At 40.6% G+C, this 27,813-nt stretch overlaps 1 protein-coding gene across 5 annotated transcripts in view; it reads left to right on the top strand.

The window, feature by feature from the left end:
• The window catches only part of CBFA2T2 (CBFA2/RUNX1 partner transcriptional co-repressor 2), a 162,202-nt gene that overhangs the window by 103,661 nt on the left and 30,728 nt on the right, over nt 1–27,813 (top strand). For 4 of the 5 annotated variants that reach the window (XM_008021011.3, XM_073007927.1, XM_073007926.1 and 1 more), the window contains exons 2-4: nt 13,151–13,294; nt 17,293–17,534; nt 25,955–26,044. In XM_008021011.3, coding sequence (XP_008019202.1) covers nt 13,151–13,294; nt 17,293–17,534; nt 25,955–26,044 — 476 coding nt within the window. The remainder of the gene's footprint in view (nt 1–13,150; nt 13,295–17,292; nt 17,535–25,954; nt 26,045–27,813) is intronic. The other variant, XM_073007935.1, reaches the window with a different exon arrangement.

Consider the following 27,813-nt stretch of genomic DNA (forward strand, 5'->3'; position numbering starts at 1 on the left):
TTTCTATTAGAATATCTACTGAGCATTTTAAAGGTAATCCTGATCTTCACCCATTTTCCTTTACCAGTTCCCTCTTCTCAGTAAATGGTAACTTCATCCTTTCAGTTGCTTAGGCTAAAAACCTCAAAATTGTTTCTTGACCTCTGTTTTTTTTCAGTCTCACTCAGTCAACCAGGCTAGAGTACAGTGGCACAATCACAGCTCACTGCAGCCTGAAACTCCTGGTCTGAAGGAGTCCTCCTGTCTGAGCCTCCCAATCAGCTGGAATTATAGGCAAGCACTCTCACACCTGGCTAATTTTGTTTAGTTTTAATTTTCTGGAGTCAGGGTCTTGCCATCTTGTCCAGGCTGGTCTCAAACTCTGGACTCAAGCCATCCTCCCACCCTCAGCCTCACAAAGTGCTGGGATTATGGATGTAAGCCTCTGTACCCGGCCTTTTGACCTCTATTTTGTATTTATTTTTGATTTATTTACTGCTGTCGCCTCAGTAGTAGGAGACTTAGTAGTTACTCGAACATTTTTGAATAAATAGATGAAAAAATTCTAAGATTCAATTTAGGAAAAGTTACTCAAATTCCTTATTTAACTGCATTCCACTAACCGGGGGTTATGTTAAGACAGGGGTCCCCAACTCCCAGGCTGCGTACCGGTATGGATCTGTAACCTGTTAGGAACTCTGCGGCACAGCAAGTGGTGAGCCAGCGCATTACTGCCTGACCTCTGCCTTCTGCCAGATCAGTCATGGCATTAGATTCTCATTAGGAGTGCAATCCCTATTGTTAACTGGACATGCGAGGTATCTAGGTTGCACACTCCTTATGAGAATCTAATGCCTGATGATCTGAGGTGGAACACTTTCATCCTGAAACCACTCCCTACCCCACCCCCGATTAGTGGAAAAATTATCTTCCATGAAAGAGAAATAAAATATTTATAATAGAAGTCTTTCCATCCGTAAGTACAATAGATTTTCTAATTATTAAGTCTCCTGCATTCTTTCCCTCCCTACACTCACTGAATCATGTCCTGCCAAAATTCATGTGTTGGAAGTCCTGACACCTGATACCTCAGAATATGACCTTATTTGAAGATAGTCTCTTTGAAGAGATTATTGAGTTAAAATAAGGTCATTAGGGTGGATCCTAATCCATTATAACTGCTGTCCTAGTAAGAAGAGGAAATTTGGACACAGTTAGGTACATAGGAATACCATGTGAAGACACAGGGAGAAGACAGACAACTATAAGCAAAGGAGAGAAGCTTCAGAAGAAACCGACCTTGCCTACACCGTGATCTTAGACTTCTAGCTTCCAGAATTGGAAGTCTCCTTTTTGTCTTTCAGTCTACTTATGTTTTCATAAAGGTCTTATATTCCTAACTCGTTTTTGTGTGTGTGTGTATTTGAACCTTTTTGAAATTATTGTTTCTGTTTGCTAGTGTGTAGGAATGCAAGTAAGTTTTTTTTTTTTTTGAGACGGAGTCTTGCTCTGTCGCCCAGGCTGGAGTGCAGTGGCCGGATCTCAGCTCACTGCAAGCTCCGCCTCCCGGGTTCACGCCATTCTCCTGCCTCAGCCTCCCGCGTAGCTGGGACTATAGGCGCCCGCCACCTCGCCCGGCTAGTTTTTTTGTATTTTTTAGTAGAGACGGGGTTTCACCGTGTTAGCCAGGATGGTCTCGATCTCCTGACCTCGTGATCCGCCTCGTGTCGCCCAGGCTGGAGTGCAGTGGCACGATCTTGGCTCACTGCAAGCTCTGCCTCCCGGGATCACGCCATTCTCCTACCTCAGCCTCCCAAAGTGCTGGGATTACAGGCTTGAGCCACCGCGCCTGGCCACGCAAGTAAGTTTTAAAAGATTGGACATCTGTCTAGCAACCTTGCTGAACCTGCATATGAGTCCTAATAATTGGGTGGTAGATTCTCCAGTATTCTGTATAGAAAGTTATCAGGTGTTTATAAAATGACAGTTTTATTTCTTTTCAAATCCTAAACCTTTTATTGCTTTTTGTTGTCCTGCTGCTATATCTGACTCTTTTTTTTTTTTTTTTAATGTTTGTTTTTGTTTTTGTTTTCTTGAGACGGAGTCTTGCTCTGTCGCCCAGGATGGATGGAGTGTGGTGGCACCATTTCAGCTCACTGAAACCTCCACCTCCTGGGTTCAAGCGATTCTCCTGTCTCAGCCTCCCAAGTAGCTGGAATTAGAGGCCTGTGCCACCACGCCCAGCTAATTTTTGTGTTCGTAGTAGAGATGGGGTTTCACTGTGTTGTTGAGGCTAGTCTCCAACACCTGACCTCAAGTGATCCGCCCACCTTGGCCTCCCAAAGTGCTGGGATTACAGGCATGAGCCACCAGGTCTGGCTGGACTCTTGAGTAAATGTTGAATAGAAGCATTGAATCGGCTGGACGTGGTGGCTCATGCCTGTAATCCCAACACTTTGGGAGGCCGAGGCGGTCGGATCACGAAGACAGGAGATTGAGACCATCCTGGCTAACACGGTGAATCCCCGTCTCTACTAAAAATACAAAAAGATTAGCTGGGTGTGGTGGTGGGCACCTGTAGTCCCAGCTACTTGGGAGGCTGAGGTAGGAGAATGGCGTGATCCTGGGAGGCAGAGCTTGCAGTGAGCCAAGATCGTGCCACTGCACTCCAGCCTGGGCGACAGAGCGAGACTCCGTCTCAAAAAAAAAAAAAAGCATTGATAGTGGACATCTTTATCTTCTTTCTGAGTTGAAAGGAAATGTTTGTAATATTTCATCAATAAGTATGATATTTGGCTGGGCGCGATGGCTCACACCTGTAATCCCAACACTTTGGGTGGGAGGCCCAGGTGGACGGATCACCCGGGAGTTTGAGACCAGCCAGACCAACATGGAGAAACCCCTTTTCTATTAAAAATACAAAATTAGCTGGATGTGGTGGCGCATGCTTGTAATCTCAGCTACTCGGGAGGCTGAGACAGGAGAATTGCTTGAACCCAGGAGGTGAAAGTTGTGATGAGCCAAGATTGTGCCATTGCATTCCAGCCTGAGTAACAAGGGTGAAATTCTGTATCCAAAAAAAAAAAAAAAATGTGATAAAAAGTGTGATCGGCTGGGCGTGGTGGCTCATGCCTGTAATCCTAGCACTTTGGGAGACGGAGGCACGTGGATCACCCGAGGTCAGGAGTTTGAGACCAGCCTTGACAACATGGCGAAACCTCGTCTTCTACTAAAAATACAAAAATTAGCTGGGCAAAAATTCCTGTAATCCCAGGAGTGGTGGTGGGCACCTATAATCCCAGCTACTCTAGAGGCTGAGGCAGGAGAATCGCTTGAACTTGGGGGTTGGAGGTTACAGTGAGCCAAGATTGTGCCACTGCAATTCAGCCTGGTCAAAAGAGTGAAACTTCATTCCCCCCCAAAAATAAAAAAAGTGTGACATTGTATATAGGTTTTTGGAAAAGACCATTTATCAGGTTAAGGAATTGGTCTATTTTTCCCCCCACTATCGTTGTATTTCACTGTGTACCAACATTAGAATCATTATATATAGAACATTTTTATCAGTATAAAAAATATAAACTAGGCAACACAGCAAGACCCTGTCTCTACAGAAAATTTGGAAAAAAAAAATGCTATACGTGATGGTGCGTGCCTGTAGTCCCAGCTACTTGAGAGGCTAAGATGGGAGGAACATTTGAGCCCAGGAACTCAAGGCTGTAGTGAGCCATGATTGCATCACTGGACTCCATCCTGGGCTACAGAGTGAGACCTGGTCCGAAGGAAAAAAAAATAATAAGATAGATTGTGCCCTCTAACATCCCTGCCTTTTTATATTTGGTTTCTTCCCATCAGTTCGAGGCAGCCACTAATCTGCTTTCTGTAACTAGTTTTTTATGTCTGAAGTTTCACATGCATGGGATAATACAGTAGGTAGTTTTCTTAACATTTGGCATCTTTCATTTACTCTAACGCTTTTGACATTTATCTATGTTTCTTGGCTTATGTACCAGTAGTTTGTTCATTTGTTGATGTGTTAAAATTTGTGGTTTGTTGATGACTAGTATGTTGAGCATCTTAGCCATTTGTAAATAATTATTTTAGGAATTATCTCTTCAAGTCTTTTTTTGCTCATTCTTAAAATTGGGTTGTTGTTATCAAGTTGTAAGAGATATTTATATATTCTGTGTATTTCCGTGTCTGAGGTTTCATGGCAGTGATAGAAGACAGAGAGGTCATAGGGAGGAAGTTAGTGTATTCATGAACCAAGTGATCCTTCGTAGGTATGTTAGTCATCTTTGAGGTTCTTCCAAAAACCAGGTAGACCTAAGAGATGTGCCAAAAGCTCTGTAGGTTCCCAGGAGCTTTATGCTTGTATGGTTGAGATCACTAGCTATGACATTTAGAGAGAGTGAGTTTGTGTATGTGTGTGTGTGTTAAAAAACTGAGTGAAAAAAAAATGCTTTATTCTCCAGACACTTAATTATCTGCCCCATTTTTAATGAAGGTAGAATTACAGTATTCTCTCCCTGTATTCTTCTTTTGTTCTGATATTTTGTTTCTGTAATCGGCATGTCCCTAATTTGGTTTAGGTACTCTCCCTGACTTTTACAAGTGTTACATGCTTTTCCCCCCAAAAAATGAAGATATCTTTGTTATTGTTGTAAAAGGAAGGAAAAAAAGCACCCTGAACAACATAGAAAGTTATTTTAGTTAGAAACTAAACAAGCCTACAACTGTCTTAGTCCCACCTCCCAAGATATGTACTTCTACCAATTTGTTGTATATCCTTTCTGGCTTCTACAAGTGTGTGTGTGTTCATGTTATTCTGTAGTTCCTTTATGTAATAGGGACCCTACTTTATTTAATTTACTGAACTGGGATGGATAAAAATAAGACTAACCAAGAGTTGAGACTCTGTTGGAGAAGTGAAGGACATAATGAAAGTCATAGATGTCAGTTTTTTGTTTTTTGGGTTTTTTTGAGATGGAGTTTCCCTCTTGTCACCCAGGCTGGAGTGCAATGGCACGATTTCGGCTCACTGCGACTTCCTTTTATAGTTCTTTGGTAGGTACTCGGCCTCCCAAGTAGCTGGGACCACAGGTGCGTGCCATTGTGCCCAGCTAATTCTTTTATTTTTTGATAAGACAAGGTCTCACTTTATTGCCCAGGCTGGTTTTCCAGCTTTTTAAATCAGTTATAGCAGAAGTCAGTAAACTGTGGTCCACTTTCGACCAGGCATCGTGGCTTATGCCTGTAATCACAGCACTTTGGGAGGCCTAGACAGGTGGATAGCCTGAGCTCAGGAGTTTGAGACCAGCCTGGGCAACAGGGTGAAACTCTGTCTCTACTAAAATACAAAAAAATTAGCTAGGCTCAGTGGCATGTGACTGTAGTCCCAGCTACTTGGGAAGCTGAGGCAGGAGAATTGCTTGAACCTGGGAGGTAGAGGTTGCAGTGAGCAGAGATCGCACCACTGCAATCCAGCGTGGGTGACAGAGTGAGACTGTGTCTCAAAAAAAAAAAAAAAAAAAAAGCAAACAAAAAAAAAACTGTGGCCCACTGTCCATTTTTGTAAATAAAGATTGATTGGAACACAGCCAAGCACATTTATTTGTATATTGTCTATAGTGTGCTACAGCAGAGCAAAAAAATATTTACTGTCTTGCCTTTGGCAGGAAAAGTTTCCTGATTCCTGAGCTATAATAATGATAAATTAATTTTCCAGTATAAATATATAAACATTGAATGTAAAAGGTCCTTATAAAATACTTTCTGGTAATTTCCCTTTTTTTTTTTTTTTTGGAGACAGAGCCTTACTCTGTTGCCCAGGCTGGAGTGCAATGGTGTGATCTTGGCTCACTGCAACCTCCACCTCCCACGGTCAAGCAATTCTCCTGCCACAGCCTCCCGAGTAGCTGGGTTTACAGGTGCCCACCACCACGCCTGGCTAATTTTTTTTATTTTTAGTAGGGACAGGGTTTCACCATGTTGGCCAGGTTTGTCTTGAACGCCTGACCTCGGGTGATCCACCCACCTCAACCTCCCAAAGTGCTGGGATTACAGGCGTGAGTCACTGTGCCTGACCTCTGGTAATTTCTTTACTTTGAATCCTTATGTCTCCATTTTTGTTTGTCATTATGAACAGTTGTTCCTGACCATCTCGGCATATGAAGCCTGCATGTCATTAGGAAGTTGGATGTGTTGTCAGGTTTGTGGCAGAGTTACAAAGATGGTAAATGCTCATCCTTAAGCATGTACTGTGTCCATAATCAGTTTAGCCAACTTTATAAGGCTATAAATGTAACAGTAATTTTGACGTTCCTTCCTCCATCTTTAGCAGGTTAGAATTATCAGTTTTGGAAAGTCTTTTTTTTTTTGGTGATGGAGTCTTGCTGTTGTCCAGGCTGAAGTGCAGTGGCACCATTTCAACTCACTGCAACCTCCACCTCCCAGGTTCAAGCAGTTTTTCTGCCTCAGCCTCCTGAGTAGCTGGGATTATAGGTGCCCGCCACCATGCCCAGCTAATTTTTGTTTAGTAGAGACAGGGTTTCACCATGTTGGCCAGGCTGGTCTTGAACTCCTGACCTCAGGTGATCCACCTACCTTGGCCTCCCAATGTGCTGGGATTACAGGTGTGAGCCACTGCACCCGGCCTGGAAATTCTTATCATATGACAATTACACATTCAGAACATTTGCCTGTCTTTGGCAGAAACTGACGACAGACTATGGTCCAGGAAATCTTTTCCCTGATTTTTCCTTCTGCTGTGATACCACCTTTGGGGGCACTATTCAAACTATATCCCATGTGCTACCTGGAGAGCCCATGTAGCCTTTCCAACAAACACCTTAACATTGTGTTAAGACTTGCTTGGCCATCATACATGGTAATGTTTTTATTTCTTTATTTTCCCAGTACTGTATGTCTGTCTTTCCCATAAGTGAGGTCCCTCCCTTACCTTCATCTCTGAACTTCCCTAAGGCCTGGCAAATCCAGGACGGTCAAGTAGATTGGGATCTGGGATCCTCAAAATTCAGGACCAAATTATTGGAAATAATCCAATTGTTCATTGACAAGGGATTGTTTAAATGAACTATGGTACTTCTTCAAAGTGTATTATAATACTGTTTTTAAAAATTGTGAAATTAAGAATTCCAAGACATATTGTGATGTTATAAAACACAATAATAGAACAAAAAAAATAAGGAAGATTATAATTTGTATGTGGTGTAGATTAGTTGTCTATTCCTACATAACAAACCATGTCAAAACTTCATGGCCTAAAATGATAAGCCTCCCCGCTCCTTTCTCTTAGTCTGATCTGCCCACCTCAGCCTCCCAAAGTGTTGGGATTACAGGCACGAGCCACCACGCCCAGCCTGAGAGTCTGATTTTTGGTGTTTTTGTTTTGTTTTTGTTTTTGCTTGTTTGTTTTTAGACAGAGTCTTGCTCTGTCACCCAGACTGGAGTGCAGTGGCACAGTCTCGTTGCTCACTGCAACCTCCGCCTCTTGTGTTCAAGCAGTTCTTCTGCCTCAGCCTCCTGAGTAGCTGGGATTACAGGTGTGTGCCACCACGCTCAACTAATTTTTGTATTTTTAGTAGAGACAGGGTTTCACCCTGTTGGCCAGGTTGATCTTGAGCTCTTGGCCTCAGGTGATCCGCACACCTCAGCCTCCCAAAGCGCTGGGATTACAGGCGTGAGACACCGCGCTCGGCCTGGAGTCTTTTTTTTAATAAAGCAATGGATTTAATGGCTTCCTTGGCCACCTTCTTTGGAATGATCAATGTTCCTGTCATTATAGGAAAGATCTGTATATGGATTTTGATTGATTGACCTAATATAGAAAGATCTATATTCTGCACATTTTCTCAGTGATAATAAACAGGAACACTTGACCAAATCTACCCCACACAGCGCAGATAACATCTCAAAAGTTTGGTAAACTGTTATTCTAATAGATTATTATTTTTTTATTTTATTTTTGAGACAGAGTCTTACCCTGTCACCCAGGCTGGGGTACAGTGGTGTGATCACAGCTCACTGTAGCCTCGACTTCCTGGACTCGGTTGATCCTCCCATCCCAACCTCATGAGTAGCTGAGACCACAGGTGTGCGCCACCACATCCAGCTAGTTTTTTTTTTTTTTTTTTTTTTGAGAGATGAGGTCTCCCTGTGTTGGCCAGCCTGTTCTTAAACTCCTGGGCTCAAGCAATCCTCGTGTCCTGCAATTCTCCTGTCTCAAGGTGGTGTGGATTACAGGCCTGAGCCATTGTGCCCAACCATAATTCTAATATATTTTAAAATCTGATTCAAGTAAAACATGTGAGAGTATCTGCTGTATACCCATCATTGTTATATCCATTATGGTACCCTTCATATAACCTTATGTTGAATTATCCCCAGGGACAGATAAAGAAAATCACTGTCACATAACTAGTGAGTGATGGAGCATTCTTCACATCAGGCTTACCTTTTGCCTCAACATGCTTTCTCCTTGAGACCTATGTTTTTCTTCTTTCCAGTCACTTAGGAGTAGCCTTTCCCTTCAGATAACCTCATTATATTTTATCTTGTATTTATACCTCTGCTCTTTGCCAGTCTCTAATTTAAAAAAAAAAAAAAAGCAGTTTATAATGATTTGTAAATGCCCTTGTTTGTGGACAATTTATCATAGAAGATTCTTCTCAAATAGCATGTTTCTGAGATGTCTCAGTAATACAGTGGTTCCCCCTTACCCACAGGGAATACATTCCAAGACCCCCAGTGGATGCCTGAAACCATGGGAAGTATTGAACCCTACATACATTCTTTTTGAACTGTAACTGAACCCATATCATGCACTATGGCTGTAACGTTTGCTGTTTGAGATGCAGCAGCAAAACGAGCACAAACGTCTTTTTCCTTCTTACAGTAGATGTCAGCAACCTCAGCATAGGAATTTTTCTTTCCTTATGAAGTCAAGAACTTCCACCTTTTCACTTAGTACTTTATAGCTTCACTTTGGTGTATCCAAATTGCCAACATCACTCCTCTTTTACTTTGGGGCCATTAAGTAATATCAGGGTTACTTGACCACAAGCACTGCAACACCATCACAGTTCATCTGATGGTAACCAAGACGGCTACTAAGTGACTTATGGTCGGATAGTGTATACTCCAGACAAAGGGATAATTCACATCCTAGGTGGGATGGTGTGAGATTTCATCACAGTATTCAGTGCGGTGCTCAATTTAAAACTTATGAATTGTTTATTTCTGAAGTTTTCCACTTAATGTTTTTGGATCTTGGTTGACAGTAGGTAATTGAAACTGTGGAAACTGAAACTGCAGATAAGAGGGAGAGTGCTGGGTGTTCTGTTACTTTCCTGGGGAGCTATAGAATAGTTCTACTCTTTAGTTTAATCTTTGATTCTTTAAATTCCTATGTAGGAAAAAATATCACTGCTATCACACAGATAACTGTTTATTACTTTATTCTTTCATCTGTTTTCTGTTTTCACGATATCCTTAGCAAGTCGCGCACAGTGAAGAAATTATTCAGACATACTTTCCTGTTTTGACTCATCAAATTCTTTGGCTTCCCATGGTTTAGGTGTTGAACCATAAGTCATTTTAGAGGTACATGTTGTAATATCTGGGTTTTATTTTTTAATATATACACACATATATATGCACACATGCATTTATTTGTAATACACACACATGTACAAATATGTTCAGAATAATCAAAAGACAAACTCATGGGGTGACTAAATTGTCAGTTACTTTGAAATTATAATTGAGTTGGACCCTTATGGCAAAACCAAGGTTTATTTTGACTTCCTGGGACTAAATCTTTATGGCTGTTTGATATTTTAAGCAATAGTGTTTATGGACTCAAGCCACAATTGAGGGAAAAGAATTTTCTTCTTCTTGAACTGTATCTAAGCTTCTCCAAGATTGAAAAGAGTTCAATATATGGTTGATTCTTTCATGGGATCCAGTTAGAATGTAACACATAACTATCAGTTTCATAAAAATTCAAAAAGGAAGTCACCATTACTAGGATGACATGAAGGCATGTCATAGCCTTCTTCCTACAGGAACTTACTATGATCCTACTGTGACCCCAAGCAAAGGGTTAAAATGCCTACTTTGGAACATGCCTTTTCCCATCATCTGAGCAACTGCTGAATTTGTCACCTTGTAAACCACTTGGATACCACTTGTAAACCACGTGAAGGGCGTTCATGCCACCCAGCTTCCAACAAAAATACCACTTTACATTGTGCTTGGTGATTTTGCAGCTGTTAATTCTTGGATCATTCCATATAATATCTCTGAGGTTACATGGATAAATTGTTGATAGTATACCTATTTTCCACAGAAAACAGATGTTAATGTTAACTTGGTCAAGGTCACATACCTAGTTAATAGTATGTCCAGAATTTGACACGAGGATTTCTGTCTTCTAATCATCATTCCTGTTTATTAAGCACCTTCTTTATCCCTTGCAGTGATTTAGGCATCATCTTTAATCATTACATGTTTCTTGACAGGTAGGTCTTACTGTCATTCATTTTACATATGTTGAAAATGAGGCCTAGAAAGGTGAAATGAATTGGAAATTCAATTGCGTTGTAACAGAATGAGAATTCAAACCAAATCTCTCAGTCTTTTCATACCTGTGCTTTTTCTGCTTCATTCACTTGAAACATGAAGAAAACACTAGTGTTGTAGATTTTGGGTGGTGAAATGAAAAGTATCAATCTGTAAACAGTTCTTTAGTGGCTGGGTTTGGCCCACTATCGAAGCTTTTGGTTGGTTAGAGCACAGAGTTCAGCGTTCTGCAGTTGGACTGCTCTAACTTTTTTATTCTGCCAAGTGCTGAATGTTAAAACTCATCTCACTGCTAAGCCTTCCTCAAGCCTTTGGCACCCTTGCTATAGAGCCAGGTGGTCTGAAGAAAGGCTCCCTCTAGGTTGTTGCACACTGTACACAACACATTACAGTGCGAGACAACTGTCAGTTCCTTCCTTTCCTTCTCCCCTACCCTTCCAGAAAGCTGGGGCCCAGATGGAAGAGCTGGAAATGTGTCAGCTGTTCTCTGAAGGGCATTGAGAAAATACTGTCAGGAAGAAAAGGCAAGCGCAATAGCTCATTAGTCCACTAATCAGACAGGACGACCATCAATTTCACAAAGAAAATGTCCTGAACAGAGAGATGGGAAGGGCTGGCACAGTGTTGCCCACATGGTTCTGAGAACTGCACATTTTTGTCAGGGGATTTGTAACTTGGGGGCATTGCTTTCTTGATTGACTTTATTATATCCCTTTCCAAAGTGTGGCCACTGCAAACTGAAGCATAAAAAATAGTATTTGGAGATACTTTTCTTATTAAAAAGTGTCCCATCAATGCACAAAAATGTTCCTTGTTGCCAGGATCGTGACCACTCTTGTAGGTATTGTCTTTATAGCTGTGCTATCACAGAAAGAAAACTTGGACTTAACCTTCTCATTTGAGCCTTTGCTGCCCATTTTTTGCACTTGAATTTGAATTCAGCAGTTATTGGAGAATGAATGCCTGGTACTTAAGTGAAAAGCTTAGAATTACTGTGAGGAACATAGCTCAATTTAAAGGTGATTATGGTAACCCTGGTCCTATTAACCAAGTGTGTAGCAAGTTCTCTTTGATAGGGAAAAATAACTTCTTAGATATGTTAGACTATTACTCATTGGTATCGAGTCTGATTCCTGTTAGCTCAGACCTACCTAATTGTAGCATCATGAAGTTTATCTAATTTATCTTTCTGGAATTTTGTTGCCATTTAGTATTATCAAACAGCTGCCTATTATTAATTGTTCCCATAGATGAAGTAGCCTCTGCTTAATGTAGAATCAGCTCTACTTTTCGTCTTTTTGAACAATATATAGCATAAATGACATTTACATGTTTGAGGTCAGAGAAGTTGACTCCCTCTTTTATCCTACTTGATGTAGTTGATATGTGTATATATATATAATTTAGTACATCATTATTAATGGTGGTTGTTTTTTTTTTTAAGACGGAGTCTTGCTCTGTCGCAAGGCTAGAGTACAGTGCCATGATTTTGGCTCACTGCAACCTCTGCCTCCCAGGTTCAAGCAATTCTCCTGCTTCAACCTCCCCAGTAACTGGGATTACAGGCACCCACCACTACACCCAGCTAATTTTTATATTTTTAGTAAAGACAGGGTTTCACCCCGTTGGCCAGGCTGATCTCCTGACCTTAGGTGATCCACCCACCTCAGCCTCCCAAAGTGCTAGGATTACATGCATGAGTCACTGCACCAAGCCTATTAATAATTGATTTATATACAACTGATTGTGATTTTCTTTTCATGTCATGCAGTTGAGGCCTAAGTCTAGATAGTTTTTTAGCTTTTTAAATTAGCTTTTTCCCCCTCATAATTTGATTCATTTATAAGGAGAAGTTTAAAAAAAAATGCATTTGAGGTAAACTATATTTGTAACCTGGTTTCTTCCTTTCTCAGCCACTATCTAGAGACTGCTAACTTTCAGTTCATGTCACCTCTTGACCTTGTTTCCTCGTTTTAGTTCCTAGAATTGAAGTAACAAAGTGCCACAAACTGAGTGGCTTAAGACAATAGAAATTTATTCTCTCACAGTTCAGAAAGCCAGAAGCCCAAAATTGAGGTATCAGCAAGGTTGATTCCTTCCCGGGGTTTCAGAGGACAAATGTGTCTCCTGCTCCCTCCTGGCTTGCTGGTTACTGGCACTCCTTGGCACTCCTCGGTGTATAGATGTGTCACTCCAGTCCCTGCCTCTGTCGCCACTTGGCGTGACTGTCCTCACATCGGCTTCCCTCTGTATACGTCTCTGTGTCTGTGTCATGTCCCTTCTTTAGGGACACAATTCAGATTGGATTTAGAGCCCACTCAGACAATCTAGGATGATCTCCTCCTCTCAAGAATTTTAACTTAATGATATCTTCAAAGACCCTTTTGCCAAATCAGGTAACATTCACAGTTCCAGATGTTAGGACGTGGACATATCTTTTAGGGGGTCACTATTCAGCCTATTATACTAAGCAGTCCTCTAGGGAAATATGTTGGTATTTCAAATTGTTGTCTGTTTCTGCAACCTTTTAGAAAACCCTAACCTCCATTTCTCTGATTCTCTGCAGTTGGTCCTGAGAAAAGGGTGCCAGCAATGCCTGGATCGCCTGTGGAAGTGAAGATACAGTCCAGATCCTCACCTCCCACCATGCCACCCCTCCCACCAATAAATCCTGGAGGACCGAGACCAGTGTCCTTTACTCCTACTGCATGTGAGACCTCTTAGTTACTTATGTTTGTAGTTTAGAGTGACATTTGGATCTAAGTGACTGACTTGCATGAAGCCTTCCACATATATTATTCAATATTTTCAAAGTGCTATGAAAATATAGACACAGATATATATTTCTGGTTGTTTCTTTTCTAAATTACTTATACCCTCTGAGAATAATACTTAGTTTATTTGGATATTTAGTTTTTTAAATATTTTGTTTTCATATTCTTTGGCTGGTAACTTTTTATTTCTTTGACTCTAACAATAGTGAATTTAAATTATTATATTGCAATATGAGATTCAAAGTAAGTTTCCTAAAATTATGGAATTCGAAAAATGTTCCAATGCTGTCATGGTAAGACTTTTTACAAAAGAGAATATTGTTGTATTCGTTTACTAGGGCTACCATAATGAAATACCACAGACTGGATTTATTTTTATTAACTTTTTATTTATTTTTATTAACTTTTAATTAACTTTTTATTTTTATTAACTTTTTTACAGTTCTGGAGTCAAGAATGTAAAGATCAAGGTGTTGGCAGGTTTGGTTTTACCTGGGCCTTGTAGAAGGTTGCCTTCTTGCTTGCGATATCCTCACATGGCCATTCCTCCATTTGTGCGTGTCCCTGGTGTCTCTTCCCTGCCTTTAAGGATAATAATCGTATTGGATTAGGGACTATTTGTAATACCTCTTTTAACCTTAATGAATTTTTCAAAGTCTCTATCTCCAAATACAGTCATATTCTGAGGTACAAGGGGGTAAGACTTAAATGTATGAATTTGGCCAAGGCTCAGGCAGAATTCAGTCCATAACCATTATGTTAGCTAATAATATATGTAACAAGATATTCAACTTCACTAACCATCAAGGAAATGCAAACTAACACCCAATACAGTACCATTATACACCCACCAGGATGTTCAAAATGATACCAAGTTTTGATGAGGATGTAACTTGAATACTCATACAATGCTGGTTGGAGTGTAATTTAGTACATCTTTTGGAAATTGTTTGGCAGTTTGCACTAATGCCAAATTTCCACGTGCCCTGTAACTCAACAATTTCAGTCCTATGTATCTATAATCACCAAAAGAACCCCAAATAAACTTGTGCATACATGCACACAAGTGTGTTGATCTTCATTTGAGTTCTGCCTTTCCATGCACATGCTGCCACCCCCAGTTCACTTTGACACTCTGCACATCTTTTGCCTGTAAACCAAAATGTACTGCTATTTTTGGAATGCCCAAAGAGTGTTAGAGCACTGAGCTAAATGCTGTATGTATTGTTTCATTTAAATACCATTATACAAGCTTGCACACTGTCCTTGCTCAAAATTTTTTGGTTTGGGTGTTTATTGTTTTAAAAGGCAAGAGAAGAGAATGTAAGATGTACAGCTTTAATTGGAAGTTTATTATTTTCCCAAAACATTTGAATTGAGTAGCTGGTAACTGCAGCATTCAGTTTGAGCCAGAGTGAATGAAAAGAAGTATGATATCCCTTTTCTTAAATTCTACTATCTGTTAAACAGCCGAAGACATACATACTATCTTGAAAAGAAACAGATTTAAACCTCAGCCATCAATCAGATTTCAGGATACACCAATAGATATATGTATATGCAAATTCAGCCCTTTTTGCTTCCATATTTGGCTGCTTGGCAGTGGTTGTGTTTCATTTCAGAAAATGTGATCATACATTTTTTACTGAAGAGACTAAGAAAAAGCCTTTCTATACATCAGAGTAGCTAAATGCATGGTAATGTGTTATTTTTATTGGTTCCTTCAAAAGGGAGCAACTTTCCTATGGCAGTTGACCTTTCTGTGAAAACAAAGAAATGGCAGACTATTGGAACTAATTTTCTGGATTGAGTGTTCAACTTTCCTTTCTGTAGCTTTACTAATTTCCTTTAGTGGAAGACAAAAGAAAATTCACCCCTTTTCTCAGGCTGTTAGTCTTTTATGCGTGAATCATTCAGTAGCATTTTCCTAAACACTTAACCCTTTGCTAGCAAATGAACAAAGCAAAAGTATACACTGTTTACACAGCTTATAAAACTTAAGTGTGCACGTATGTTTTGTGTATTGTATTATTAATAAGTGAACATCTATTAAGGCAACACAAATATAGAAATAAACAAGCATAGGCCAGGCGCAGTGGCTCACTCCTGTAATCCTAACACTTTGGGAGGCCAAGGAGGGCAGATCACTTGAGGTCAGGAGTTTGAGACCAGCCTGGCCAACGTGGTGAAACCCTGTCTCTACTAAAAATACAAAAAATTAGCTGGGTGTGGTAGCGCACACCTATAATCCCAACTACTTGGGAGGCTGAGGAAGGAGAATCGCTTGAACCCAGGAGACGGAGGTTGCAGTGAGCCAAGATCATATCACTGCACTCCAGCCTGAGCAGCAGAGCAAGACTCTGTCTCAAAGTAAAATAGTGGAAGCATGCATATGCACATAGGCAGCACAGAGAGATGTAGTGAATCCACTAAGGTTACCTTCAAGTGGAGCAGCAGCAGCAGCATGTGTCAAGGAATGCTCCTTAACAGAGATGATACCTGAACTGTGTGGGATGAAGAAGAGCTTGCCTAGTCAAATTTGAATAAGGTTCAGTATAAGAAGAGGGAACAGAGATAGTTAACTGACTGTGACTGGCCTAGAGGAAGTAAAAGGGAAGTGGAAGATGTTTTATGATAATAAGTTTGTTTTTGGCAAAATATGATTAAATGTCATTTTTCTAAGCTACGTAAAGATTAAATGATTGGCTGTTTAAACATTGCTTATGTCTTAAATTGTTTCTTATGTTTTTAGATACAGTTTCACTATTTTAGTTTTTTAAGGCTGGATATGATTAAGTGAAAGCAGAATGACACTTAGGTACTAGATAATTTAGATTTTTACTTAATGCCAACATGAACGTAGCTCAATGCCAGGCACAGTGGCTCATGCCTGTAATCCCAGCCTTTGTGAGGCCAAGGCAGGAGGATCGCTTGAGCCCAGAAGTTTGAGACTAGCCTGGGCAATATAATGAGACTCCCTTATCTACAAAAAATTTTTAAAAAGAAATTAACTGTGCATGGTGGCATGTAACTGTAGTCCCAGCAACTCAGGAGGCTGAGGTGGGAGGACACCTGAGTCCAGGAGGTCGAGGCTGCAATGGGCCAAGATAGTGCCGCTGCACTCCGGCTTGGATGACAGAATGAGACCCTGCCTCAAAAAAACAAAACCGTAGCTCTAGGGTTGTTTTCCAAATTAAAATTTTCAAGAAATGACTATTAAGAACTAAATAGGAAAACTGTAATTAATCACATGTAGTATAATTTGAGCAAAAATGTAGGATGGGAGTGTCCTGCATGGAATCAGGAAGATGCTTTATTGAATGGCCGAGGGTTTGGCAGTATTAATCTAGCACCATTAAGGCAGACAGTAACTGGCTCTAATGGACATGAGTATTCTGGATGGCCAAAGAAATAGGTACCTTATTGTAGGAATAAGTCGTTAAATCAGTAGGCCTAAAAAATATCCCTCATATTATCATAACTTTCTTTGGTGTCTTGCTCACATACTACCTTCTGATTGACTGCCTAGTGTTTTGGGGGCCTTGAAATTGGGAAGGAGATGCGATGTAAAAGATGGGCATGAGTATCCCGTCACTGGAAAGATCTATTGGCCCAGACCCATCTCAAGCACTACCTGTTGCAGGAAGTCTTTCTTAAAACTACCCACCCCTGCCCATGGCACCTGTAGAGTTAGATGTCTCTTCTTATTGCTCTCGGAGCACTCTGCTTTCTTTTTAACACTCCACTGTTACTCTGTTACCATTTTTATCTGACAGCAATCTCATTGAGGACAGAACCAGTTTTGCATACTTTTATAACATGTACTTTACAAAATTCAAATGAACAAATGAAGGAGAACACAAACAAGAAAAAATGAACAAACGTCCCCTTGTTTTGCACGTAACCTGAGTCTTTCATTTTGGCTCTCTTTTAGTAAGCAATGGAATCAACCATTCTCCTCCTACCCTGAATGGCGCCCCATCACCACCACAGAGATTCAGCAATGGTCCTGCCTCCTCTACATCATCTGCACTCACAAATCAGCAGTTGCCAGCCACCTGTGGTGCTCGACAGCTCAGCAAGTTGAAACGCTTTCTTACCACTCTGCAACAGTTTGGAAATGACATCTCCCCTGAGATTGGGGAGAAGGTGCGGACTCTTGTTCTTGCACTGGTGGTAAGTACAACCTCACTGTTGTTCTCAGCTGCCCGAGTATGTGGTTCAGGTCCAAAGCCAGCAGAGAAGTTCTAGATATTTCTGCTCGTTTTCAAACCCATAGTAATATGGCAAACGCTGCAGACTAGACTAATTATTGAATAACTTGTATAAAACTGTTTAAATATAGGTTGTTTTCTTTCTTTCTTTCTTTCTTTCTTTCTCTCTCTCTCTCTCTCTCTCTCTCTCTTTCTTTCTTTCCTTTCTTTCCTTTCTTTCCTTTCTTGTCTTTCTTTCTTTCTTGTCTTTCTTTCTTTTTTGAGACAGGGTCTCACTCTGTCACCTAGCCTGGAGGAAGATGGTACGAACACAGCTCACTTCAGCCTTGACCTTCCAGGTTTAAGCAATTGTCTTGCCGCAGCCTCCTGAGTAGTTGGGACTACATGTGCATGCCACCATGCCCAGCTAATTTTTATATTTTTGTAGAGACGGAATCTCCCTATCTTGTCAGGCTGGTCATTCTGTGCTCCTTTGTATATGTTAACCCCTTTATATGGGATAGAAAGATGAATCACAGCACTAATCCTTGAAGCTGCCGCTCTCTAAGTGTAAATCTAGGGACCCCGAAGATTCTCCAGGATCCTTTCTGGAGATCCAGAAGGTGAAAACTATTTTCATAATATAGCAGTAGACTAAATGCAAAAGTAGACAGAATACAGCTGGCTTCTATTACGCTAGATATTAAAGAGACTTTCTATTATGCTACATATTAAAGAGACTGACAAAATGATAAAACAGTGCTATTCTTCTTACTGCATTTCTTTTGGAAAATTACAGATATTAAAAATCACACCTCAGTCTGAACCAATATAGTTATTTTTTATTTTAATTAAATTCTCAACTTTAATTTCTGATATGGTAATGTCAACAAATGTAATCCATATAAGTTAGAGCAATTCTGAGACCAAACAGTTTAACAATTACTGCCTTAAAAAATTTATTAGTCTAAGGCTGGGTGTGGTGGCTTACGCCTGTAATTCTAGCACTTTGGGAAGCCAAGGTGGGAGGATTGCTTGGATGCAGGAGTTCAAGACCAGCCTGGGTACATTGTGAGACTGTCTCTACAAAACGATTTTTTAAAAGTTAGCTGAGTATAGTGGCACATGCCTATGGTCCTAGCTACTCAGTAGGCTGAGGTGGGAGGATTCCTTGGGCCCAGGAAAACTGTGTTTGCACCACTGCACTTCCAGCCTAGGTGACAGAGTGAGACCCTATCTCAAAACATGAATTAAAAAAATTTGTCAGTCTATAATGAAAGGAACAACTTTCATACAAGGCAAAATGCAATAAATGACTTTTTCGTCATTTGTGAGGTTTAGTCCTTATTACGTTTGACTGTAGTTTATTTTCATTGCTATATAGTGTCATATCGTAGGAATACCCCCATAATTTATACCTTTACATATAAGTCATTTGTAATTTGGGCCAGTTTTGGGGTCTCCAGCATCAACCCCATGTTTGGAGATTTGCCAGAAGGAGTCACAGGACTTCACATACAGTTGTGCTCACAGCTAAGCTCTATTACAGAGGCATAGTAAGGAGAACATAGTGAGATCATAAAACAGAGACACAGGTGGAGTCTGGAGGAACCCATCTGCAGGTTTCCTTATGCTTTCTCCCTCTCCTGAATGGTAACAGAGCTCCCTTTCCTTAGCAACAAAAATACAGCAACATACATGCAATGTTTCTGTCAAGGGAAGCCTATTACAGACTCAACGCCAAGGTTTTTGTTGGGGCCTGGTCACATAGGCACTCTTTGCCTAGCACCTGCCAAATTTTACCCTCTTAGAAGGAAAACTCATGTTTAGCATGAACCATACTGTTCTCAGAACCACTCTACACATGGTCACCCTTATCAGTTAGGGAAGTTTAGTTCTTTTTTATTTTAAACCTGTTTATTCCTCAAATTTTAGACTACTATAGAAAAATCTTACTGGATCCAGAATAAGGTCATTGGAGTTAAATGTCAAAATGAGCTTGAACATAATTGGAAACAAAGCAGACATCAAAATGTTATGATGATTCCAGCAGCAAATTACTTTAAGTATTATCTATTCTTAAAAATAATTTCAAGCCTAAAAGTAAAAATGTCAAAAATTCATTTGTGGTGGGCGTATCACGAGGTCAGGAGATCGAGATCATCCTGGCTAACACGGTGAAACTCCATCTCTGTTAAAATTACAAAAAATTAGGCTGTAGTCCCAGCTACTCAGGAGGGAGGCTGAGGCAGGAGAATGGCATGAACCCGGGAAGCAGAGCTTGCAGGAAGCCGAGATTGCACCACTGCATTCCAGCCTGGGCTACAGAGCAAGACTTCATCTCAAAAAAAAAAAAAAAAAAAAAAAAAAAAAAGGCCAGGCGCGGTGGCTCAAGCCTGTAATCCCAGCACTTTGGGAGGCCGAGACGGGTGGATCACGAGGTCAGGAGATCAAGACCATCCTGGCTAACACGGTGAAACCCCGTCTCTACTAAAAAATACAAAAATCTAGCTGGGCGAGGTGGCGGGCGCCTGTAGTCCCAGCTACTCGGGAGGCTGAGGCAGGAGAATGGCGGGAACCCGGGAGGCGGAGCTTGCAGTGAGCTGAGATCCGGCCACTGCACTCCAGCCTGGGCGACAGAGCGAGACTCCGCCTCAAAAAAAAAAAAAAAAAAAAGAAAAAGAAAAGAAATCATTTGCCAAAAAAATTTGAATTTTTTTTAGTTATGAAAAGTATATGTAGATGTGTCCAATTATTTATTTTAAATGGCCACACTTGGGTTAACTGTTTTTTTCCATAGTAAAATATACAAAATATACATTATAGAAGTACACAGTTCAGTGGTCTTAAGTACATTCATATTGTTTTTCCTGTTCACCATGTGTCCCTGTTCGCCATTGTGTACTTAGAGCCTATGAGCATCACAGGGTTAAGGAATTTATACAATTGCTTTTTTTGAATTATGATGAAATTTACTATATTAACTATTTTTAGGTTTACAGTTTAGTGACAATAAGTATATTCATATTATTATACAACCATCATCACCATCCATTTCCAAAACTTTTCATCTTGCAAAATTGCACCAATTAAACAATAACACCCCATTCCCCTCTATCCCTAGACCCTGGCAATTACCAGTCTACTTTCTGTCTCTATGGATTTAACTACTCTAAGAACCTCATAAAAGTAGAATCATACAGTATTTGTCTTTTTGTGACTAGCCTATTTCACTTAGCTTAATGTCCTCAGGGTTTATCCATGTCATAGCATGTGTCAGAATTTCCTTCCTTTTTAAGGCTAAATAATATTTCATTTTATTTCTATATCACATTTTATTGATCTGTTAATCCCTCAATGGACATTTGGGTTGCTGCCACCTCTTGAGTTAAGAAAAGTTTTATATCAGTGTAGGAAACTGTTTACCATCCAGGGTCCTCGATGCCAGCCAATGGTCCAATCTTATTCTAAGGCTAGCAGTTTTAGGCCTACTAGGTTAACTCTTTTTAGTACAGGGCCATTACAAATAATGTTCCTATGAACATTCTTACACGTGTGGAAGCATCGCATGCAACAGTGAAATTGTGGTTTCATATGTGTGGTGGTGTGTTCCTGTAGTCACAGCTACTCAGGAGTCTGAGGCAGGAGGATCACTTGGGCCCAGGAGTTTGAGGCCAGCCTGGGTAACATAGCCAGATCCCCATCTCTAAAAATAAAGGCCACATAATTTAGTAGCTGGAGTTCACCTGTCTGCATTCTGTGTCCATGGTGTATAAGAAGTAAAGTACTGAGAGTCCCTAACTATACCAGGAAGCAAGCACGGGCAATTTCCACTTCAAGGTAATGGTAAATGTTTTGTGCTTCACTTACTTATTTGGAGAATGTACTTTCTGGAGGATAGTTTGGCAATGTTTCTGGTACCATTCATCCTAAGAAAATAGTAAACAATATACACCAAGATAATCAGTTCAACATTAAGTACCCCCTCCCCCATTGAAGCTAACTAAAAGGTCTGTAAAACCCTGAGTAAAGTACAATTTATCTGTTATGGAATAGGATATTACCATTATCATAATCAAGTCTCATTCTGGTTCAGAGGGAAGGTAGAAAGACAAACTTCTTCCTATTCCCCCTGATAAATAGCAAAAAGCCATGGACATTACATATAAAACAAAAATAATTAGACTCTTCGCCAAGTGTGGTGGAGTGCGTCTGTAGTCCCAGCTACTTAGGAGGCTGAGGCAGGTGAATTGTGAGCCTGGGGGACAGAGCAAGACCCATCTTTTTTTTGTTTTTGTTTAAATGGCCCAACCTTACAAGCAGGCCTTTAAAAAAAAAAAAAAAGACTCTTAAAGGTAGAGAGAAGACAGCAGATTCACTCGTGGGACCTAAGGGACTACATAAGCAGTGAGTTCCCGAGGTTTTCTGTTTTTCTGATATATCCCAGACCAGGGTATGCAGAAAATGTTAAGAGTTTAAGAGTGAAAATATAGATAAATAAATAAACTTTCCTTAGCCGGCACAGTGGAGTATGCCTATAGTCTCAGCTACTCAGGAAGTTGAGGCAGGAGGATCACTTAAGCCCAGGAGTTCGAGGCTGCTGTGAGCCATGATCACACCACTGTACTCCTGCCTGGATGACAGAGCAATACTCCACCTCTGTAGGTAGGTAGATAGGTAGGGGGATGACAGAGCAGTACTCCACCTCTGTAGGTAGGTAGATAGGTAGGTAGGTAGGTAGGTAGGTAGGTAGATACATACATGCATACATACATACATAGGTAACTAGCTAACTAACTTTCCTTCTCCTGAGTTTTCTAAATTATGTTTGGTATTGGCAGCAAAAATTACTTTGCCTGATATGGTTGTCAGTATATGTAGAGTAAATAATTGCCAATTTTTATTATAAACCAGGAGGATAAAGATAGATAAGGTTTCTATATTTCTATATTTTGGTCAGTGGTGGTTACATGAAAATACACATATGGCAAAATGGTATAGAACTATAAGTACATTGTGCCAATGTTAGTTTCCTACTTTTGAGATTGTAACCCTTTGGGAGGCCAAGTTGGGAGGATCACTTGAGGTCAAGAGTTCGAGATCAGCCTGGCCAACATAGTGAAATCCTGTCTCTACTGAAAATACAAAGATTAGCCAGGAGTGGCAGTGCACACCTGTAATCCCAGCTACTTGGAAGGCTGAGGCACAAGAATCACTTGAACCCGGGAAGCTGAGGTTGCAGTGAGCTGAGATCACACCACTGCACTCCAGCATGGGTGACAAAACAAGACTCTGTCTCAAAAAAAAAAAAAAAGATGTAAGCATTGGAGGAAGCAGAATAGGAGTATAAATGTTGCCCTTGAAGTCCAGAGACCAGGTTCCCCCAACATCTTACCTCTCAACATTCTTCTCTCTGCTCTGACACATCTTTCCCAAAGCTGCATTTCGATTTCCTCAAGGACAAACTGCTGTATAGAATTCCTTGACCCCCTAAGTTTGATTCAAATATATCTTCTCTGGCCAGGTGTGGGTAACACCCATAATCCCAGAATTTGGAAAGCCCAGGCCGACTTGAGACCAGGAGCTTAAGACCAGCCTGGGGAACATAGTGTGATTCCTTCCTCTACAAAAAAAAATTTAAAAATTGGCCGGGCGCAGTGGCCCATGCCTATAATCCCAGCACTTTGGGAGACCAAGGCATGCAGATCACGAGGTCAGGAGATGGAGATCATCCTGCCTAACACAGTGAAATCCGGTCTCTACTAAAAATACAAAAAATTAGCCGGACATGGTGGCAGGTGCCTGTAGTCAAAGCTACTCGGGAGGCTGAGGCAGGAGAATGGTGTGAACTCGGGAGGCGGAGCTTTCAGTGAGCCTAGATTGCGCCACTGCGCTCCAGCCTGGGCGACAGAGTGAGACTCTGTCTCAAAAAAAAAAAAAAAAAAAAAAAAAATAGCTGGTTTAGCTGTTCTGGAGACCAACGTGGGAAGATTATTTGAGGCCAGGAGTTCAAGGTTGCAGTGAGCTATAATCATGCCACTGCACTCCAGCCTAAGTGACAGAGCTAGACCGTATCTCTGGGGGAAAAAAAAAAAATTTAAGCAAATATATCTTCTCTGTGAGTCAGTAGTGTCCTGTATATGTGTGCCTCCATCATACTAAAATGAATAGCTTAGTTGCCTCTTTTCCCACTAGACTATGAGATCTTTGAGGGGAAGAAACAAACAATTATGCTCTTTAATATAAAATAAGGTTTAATAAACTAGCTGAAGGAGGGAAGTGTTTATCCCTGTCATGCAGGACTGCCCTACGCAGTAGATATACTGTGTATGTAGCCCCGAGTCCATTTCTTTGGCCTAACTCACGATTTCCCTGTGTCACACAATCCATCCTTTCCCCTTGTCTACCCACAAGTATACTTGAAATCATTCATGTAGGGCTTCCATACATTTAATCTATTTGTGTTTGCTTTTCAAGACCCGATTGCTTCCCTTGCAGTAGGTATAAAAGAGTATCGTTCTCTTACACTTAGTTTTTATTCCTGATTACCAGAATTACAGGTTTCTTTGGCTGTATTGTGCAAATGTCATATACTTAAAACAGATACACAGTTAACTTTAAAATAATTTTTTTGGTATGAAATGTGGGAAAATGTTCAAACATTTTCCTTTAATATGTTTAAATTAGACATACCCCTTTTCCCTGAAGGAAAATATCTTAATGTTTACCGAATAATAAATATGATATATTTGGAAAATCCAACATAATTGCATACTCAGAAATAACTGTTATTGTGATTATTCTTCCAGGAATTAAATATATGATATAATATAATATGTATGTGTGTTATTTTTGTAAGTGGATTCTTAGAAAATATAATGTTCTGTTTCTGGTTTTTCACTTAGCAGTATTGTGGATACCTTTTCTGCCTTAATGCATACAAATCTGCTCTCCCCCCTCCCTGCATAAGCATACATGACTCTTGTAATTTTAATGTAGCTTCCTATTGGTAGATCTATGTATTTTCCTTTTTTTTTTTTGGTTAGGAAAATATATTGAGATAGTGTGGGGGTAAGTTGCATGTTACATAGTTACATACTATGTTTTTGAACACTTGTAAAGTTTCTAAAAGTAAATTCCTAGAAATGGTAATAGCTCTTGCGGGGGAACAGGCAGGGATTCAGAATAATCCCCACATTTTGTTTTATTCGTTTGTTTTAATTTGCTATCATATAGTGTTATTAGGAATTGAAATACAAATATTGTGTGAACTTTGAAGAAAATATTTTTATTTGTTCATTCCCCTTCGCAGAGTTGCTGAGTCTCATTCCTAATTTGAGGCCTAGACTCTTGAGAAAACACAGAGGACGTGCACTCTTTTAGAGAACAGTAATAACTTACCAATGGAGGTTTGCCTGTTGGGAGTTATTTATATGCATAACACATACAGGCCACTTGAAGTCTTAGAAGGCAACTATTTTTTTTCTTTTGCTTTTGCATCTGTTGTTTTTTTGGGGGTTTTTTGTTGTTGTTGTTGTTGTTGTTTTTCTATTTTGAAGATTTGGGGGAAGTTATGCCAGGAGGTAGGGAGCAGAACTTGAAAAAGAAATGAACTAAAAATGTGACACTGGGTTATTGAGTCCAAAATGTCTTAAAAGTTGACATCCTAGGCAAATCAGTATCTGTATAACAGGAAACATTGTAAGCTTGATACCCTGTCCCTGAAGTGACTTGCAATGAACCTCTCAATATCAGGGACCTGAGTGCCTCTCTTCGTGGGTAGTGAGAAAGGCAGTGCCCTATTCTGCAGCCTAGGCTGCTTGGCAAAGGGGAGAATTTGGATTTGGGGTGGTGGTGAAGGGAATCAAGGAGGGTGAATTTCTGTCATAAGAAACCAGTGTGGTTTACCTTTGCCAGGCATCTGAGTTCCTGATAATGTTTCTGCAGTTATCCTTTTTCTTACGATTTAAAAGACTTCAGCAGCTGAGCACGGTGGCTCACCCCTGTAATCCCAACACTTTGGGAGGCTGAGGCAGGAAGATAGCTTGAGCTCAGGAGTTCAGGACTAGCCTGGACAACATAGCGAGACTACATCTCTACTAAACATTTAAAAAACAAAAATAAAAAGGCGGGGCGCGGTGGCTCTCCCTTGTAATCCCACCACTGTAGGAGGCTGAGGCAGGCAGATCACAAAGTCAGGAGTTCACCGTCAGGAGATCACAGGAGGTGGAGGTTACCGTGAGCTGAGACCGCGCCACTGCACTCCGGCCTGGGCAACAGAGCGAGATTCCATCTCAAATAAATAAATAAATACATAAATAACATTAAAAAAAAAAAGAGTTTGGCACTGTAAGTTTTGGAAGTCCAGTTTTGGAAGTTGAACAAGGTTATTTATCTTTTCAGAACTCAACAGTGACAATCGAGGAATTCCACTGTAAGCTCCAGGAAGCCACAAACTTTCCCCTTCGTCCTTTTGTGATTCCATTTCTCAAGGTAATTTGATAAGATAATTACTGAATATAATTTATCTTCAGTATTTCCGCAAATTCTGCTCATCCCTGTTATGTGATTTAAATCAGAGCTGCTTGCCACGTTTTTAGATCTTTATTTTGGGCTGGTAGAGAGGTCTGAGTGTAGTCAACAGATAAACCTCAGTTTTAATGAGATGAGAATTGCGAAAGCCTTAAGTTGTAGTCTGTATGCAAGACACTGCTGGTAACACACAGAAGTAGCTAGCATAGGAGAGAATAGGAGGTGCTTGGGCTGGAAGTGTCAGGGTGGAAGGGAGGCTGAGCTCCTAGCAGAAGAAATAACTGGTCACTAATCTTTTGGGTATAGTCAGAGTGTGGAGACTGTTATCTGAGAAGAGGCTGTCGGACAAAAGGCAAGGCTTTTGCAGTTTAGATTTACTGTAAGGTCAGGAGAGGATATAGGAAGACACTGTGTCTCCCCAAGCCCCAGATAGTCTAGTTTCTAAAGATGTCTTCTGCAATAATGTTCTATGGAGCATAACGTTTGGAGAGATTGTTCTGCATTATCCTGCTTACAAGATAAATGAAATGAGGCCGTGTTATATTTACATGGAACATAATCCTTTCAAACGGTGGTGCACACCTGTAACCCCAGCACTTTGGGAGGCCAAGGCAGATGGATTGCATGAACTCAGGAGTTCAAGACCAGAATGGCCAACATGGCGAAACCCCCGTCTCTCCAAAAAATTAGAAAAACAATTAGCCAGGTGTGGTGGCATACGCTTGTAGTCCCAGCTAGTTGGGAGGCTGAGGCAGGAGAATCGCTTGAACCTGAGAGGCAGAGGATGCAGTGAGCTCTGCCACTGTACCCCAGCCTAGGTGACAGAGTGAGACATCCTCAAAAATAAAAAAAAATAAAAAAAATAAAAAAGACTAAAAAAAGAAATATTTAAGAGTAAGCCGCAAGGCTGGGTGTGGTGGCTCACGCCTGTAATCCGAGCACATTGGGAGGCCGAGGCAGGCAGATTACTTGAGGTCAGGAGTTAGACACCAGCCTGACTAACATGATGAAACCCCGTCTTTACTAAAAATAGAAAAAATTAGCACATGCCTGTAGTCCCAACTACTCAGGAGGCAGAGGCAGGAGAATTGCTTGAACCTGGGAGGTTGCAGTAAGCCAAGATTGTGCCACTGCACTCCAGCCTGGGTGGCAGAACAAGACTCTGTCTCAAAAAAGAAAAGTAAGCTGCAGACATTATACATCTAAATACTTGAACACAGATATCAAATCAGGAAAGTAACATTCATACAACACTGTTATCTATAGACTTTATTCATATTTTACCACGTCCCACTAATGTCTGTGCACCTGGATTTAGTTTTCTCTGGTGTTGATTTGATTAGAATCATTTTACAGAAAAACTGAATTCAGTTGTCACTGTATTTTGAATTTTGTCAGTATTTATGGAAATTTGTTTTCTTTAATGAGTATTTCTATAATACCTTTAATTTTGCCTCTTTTTTGTTTTTTGGAGACAAAATCTTGCTCTGTCATCAAGGGTGGAGTGCAGTGGTGCGATCTCGGCTCTACAACCTCTGCCTCCCGAGTTCAAGCAATTCTTCTGCCTCAGCCTCCTGAGTAGCTGGAACTACAGGCATGCGCCACCACACCTGGCTAATTTTTGTATTTATAGTAGAGATGGGTTTCACCACATTGGCCAGGCTGGTCTCAAACTCCTGACCTTGTGATCCGCCTGCCTTGGCCTCCCAAAGTGCTGGGATTACAGGTGT

This window comes from Chlorocebus sabaeus, chromosome 2 (genome assembly GCF_047675955.1).
Source record: "Chlorocebus sabaeus isolate Y175 chromosome 2, mChlSab1.0.hap1, whole genome shotgun sequence".
NCBI lineage: Eukaryota > Metazoa > Chordata > Mammalia > Primates > Cercopithecidae > Chlorocebus > Chlorocebus sabaeus.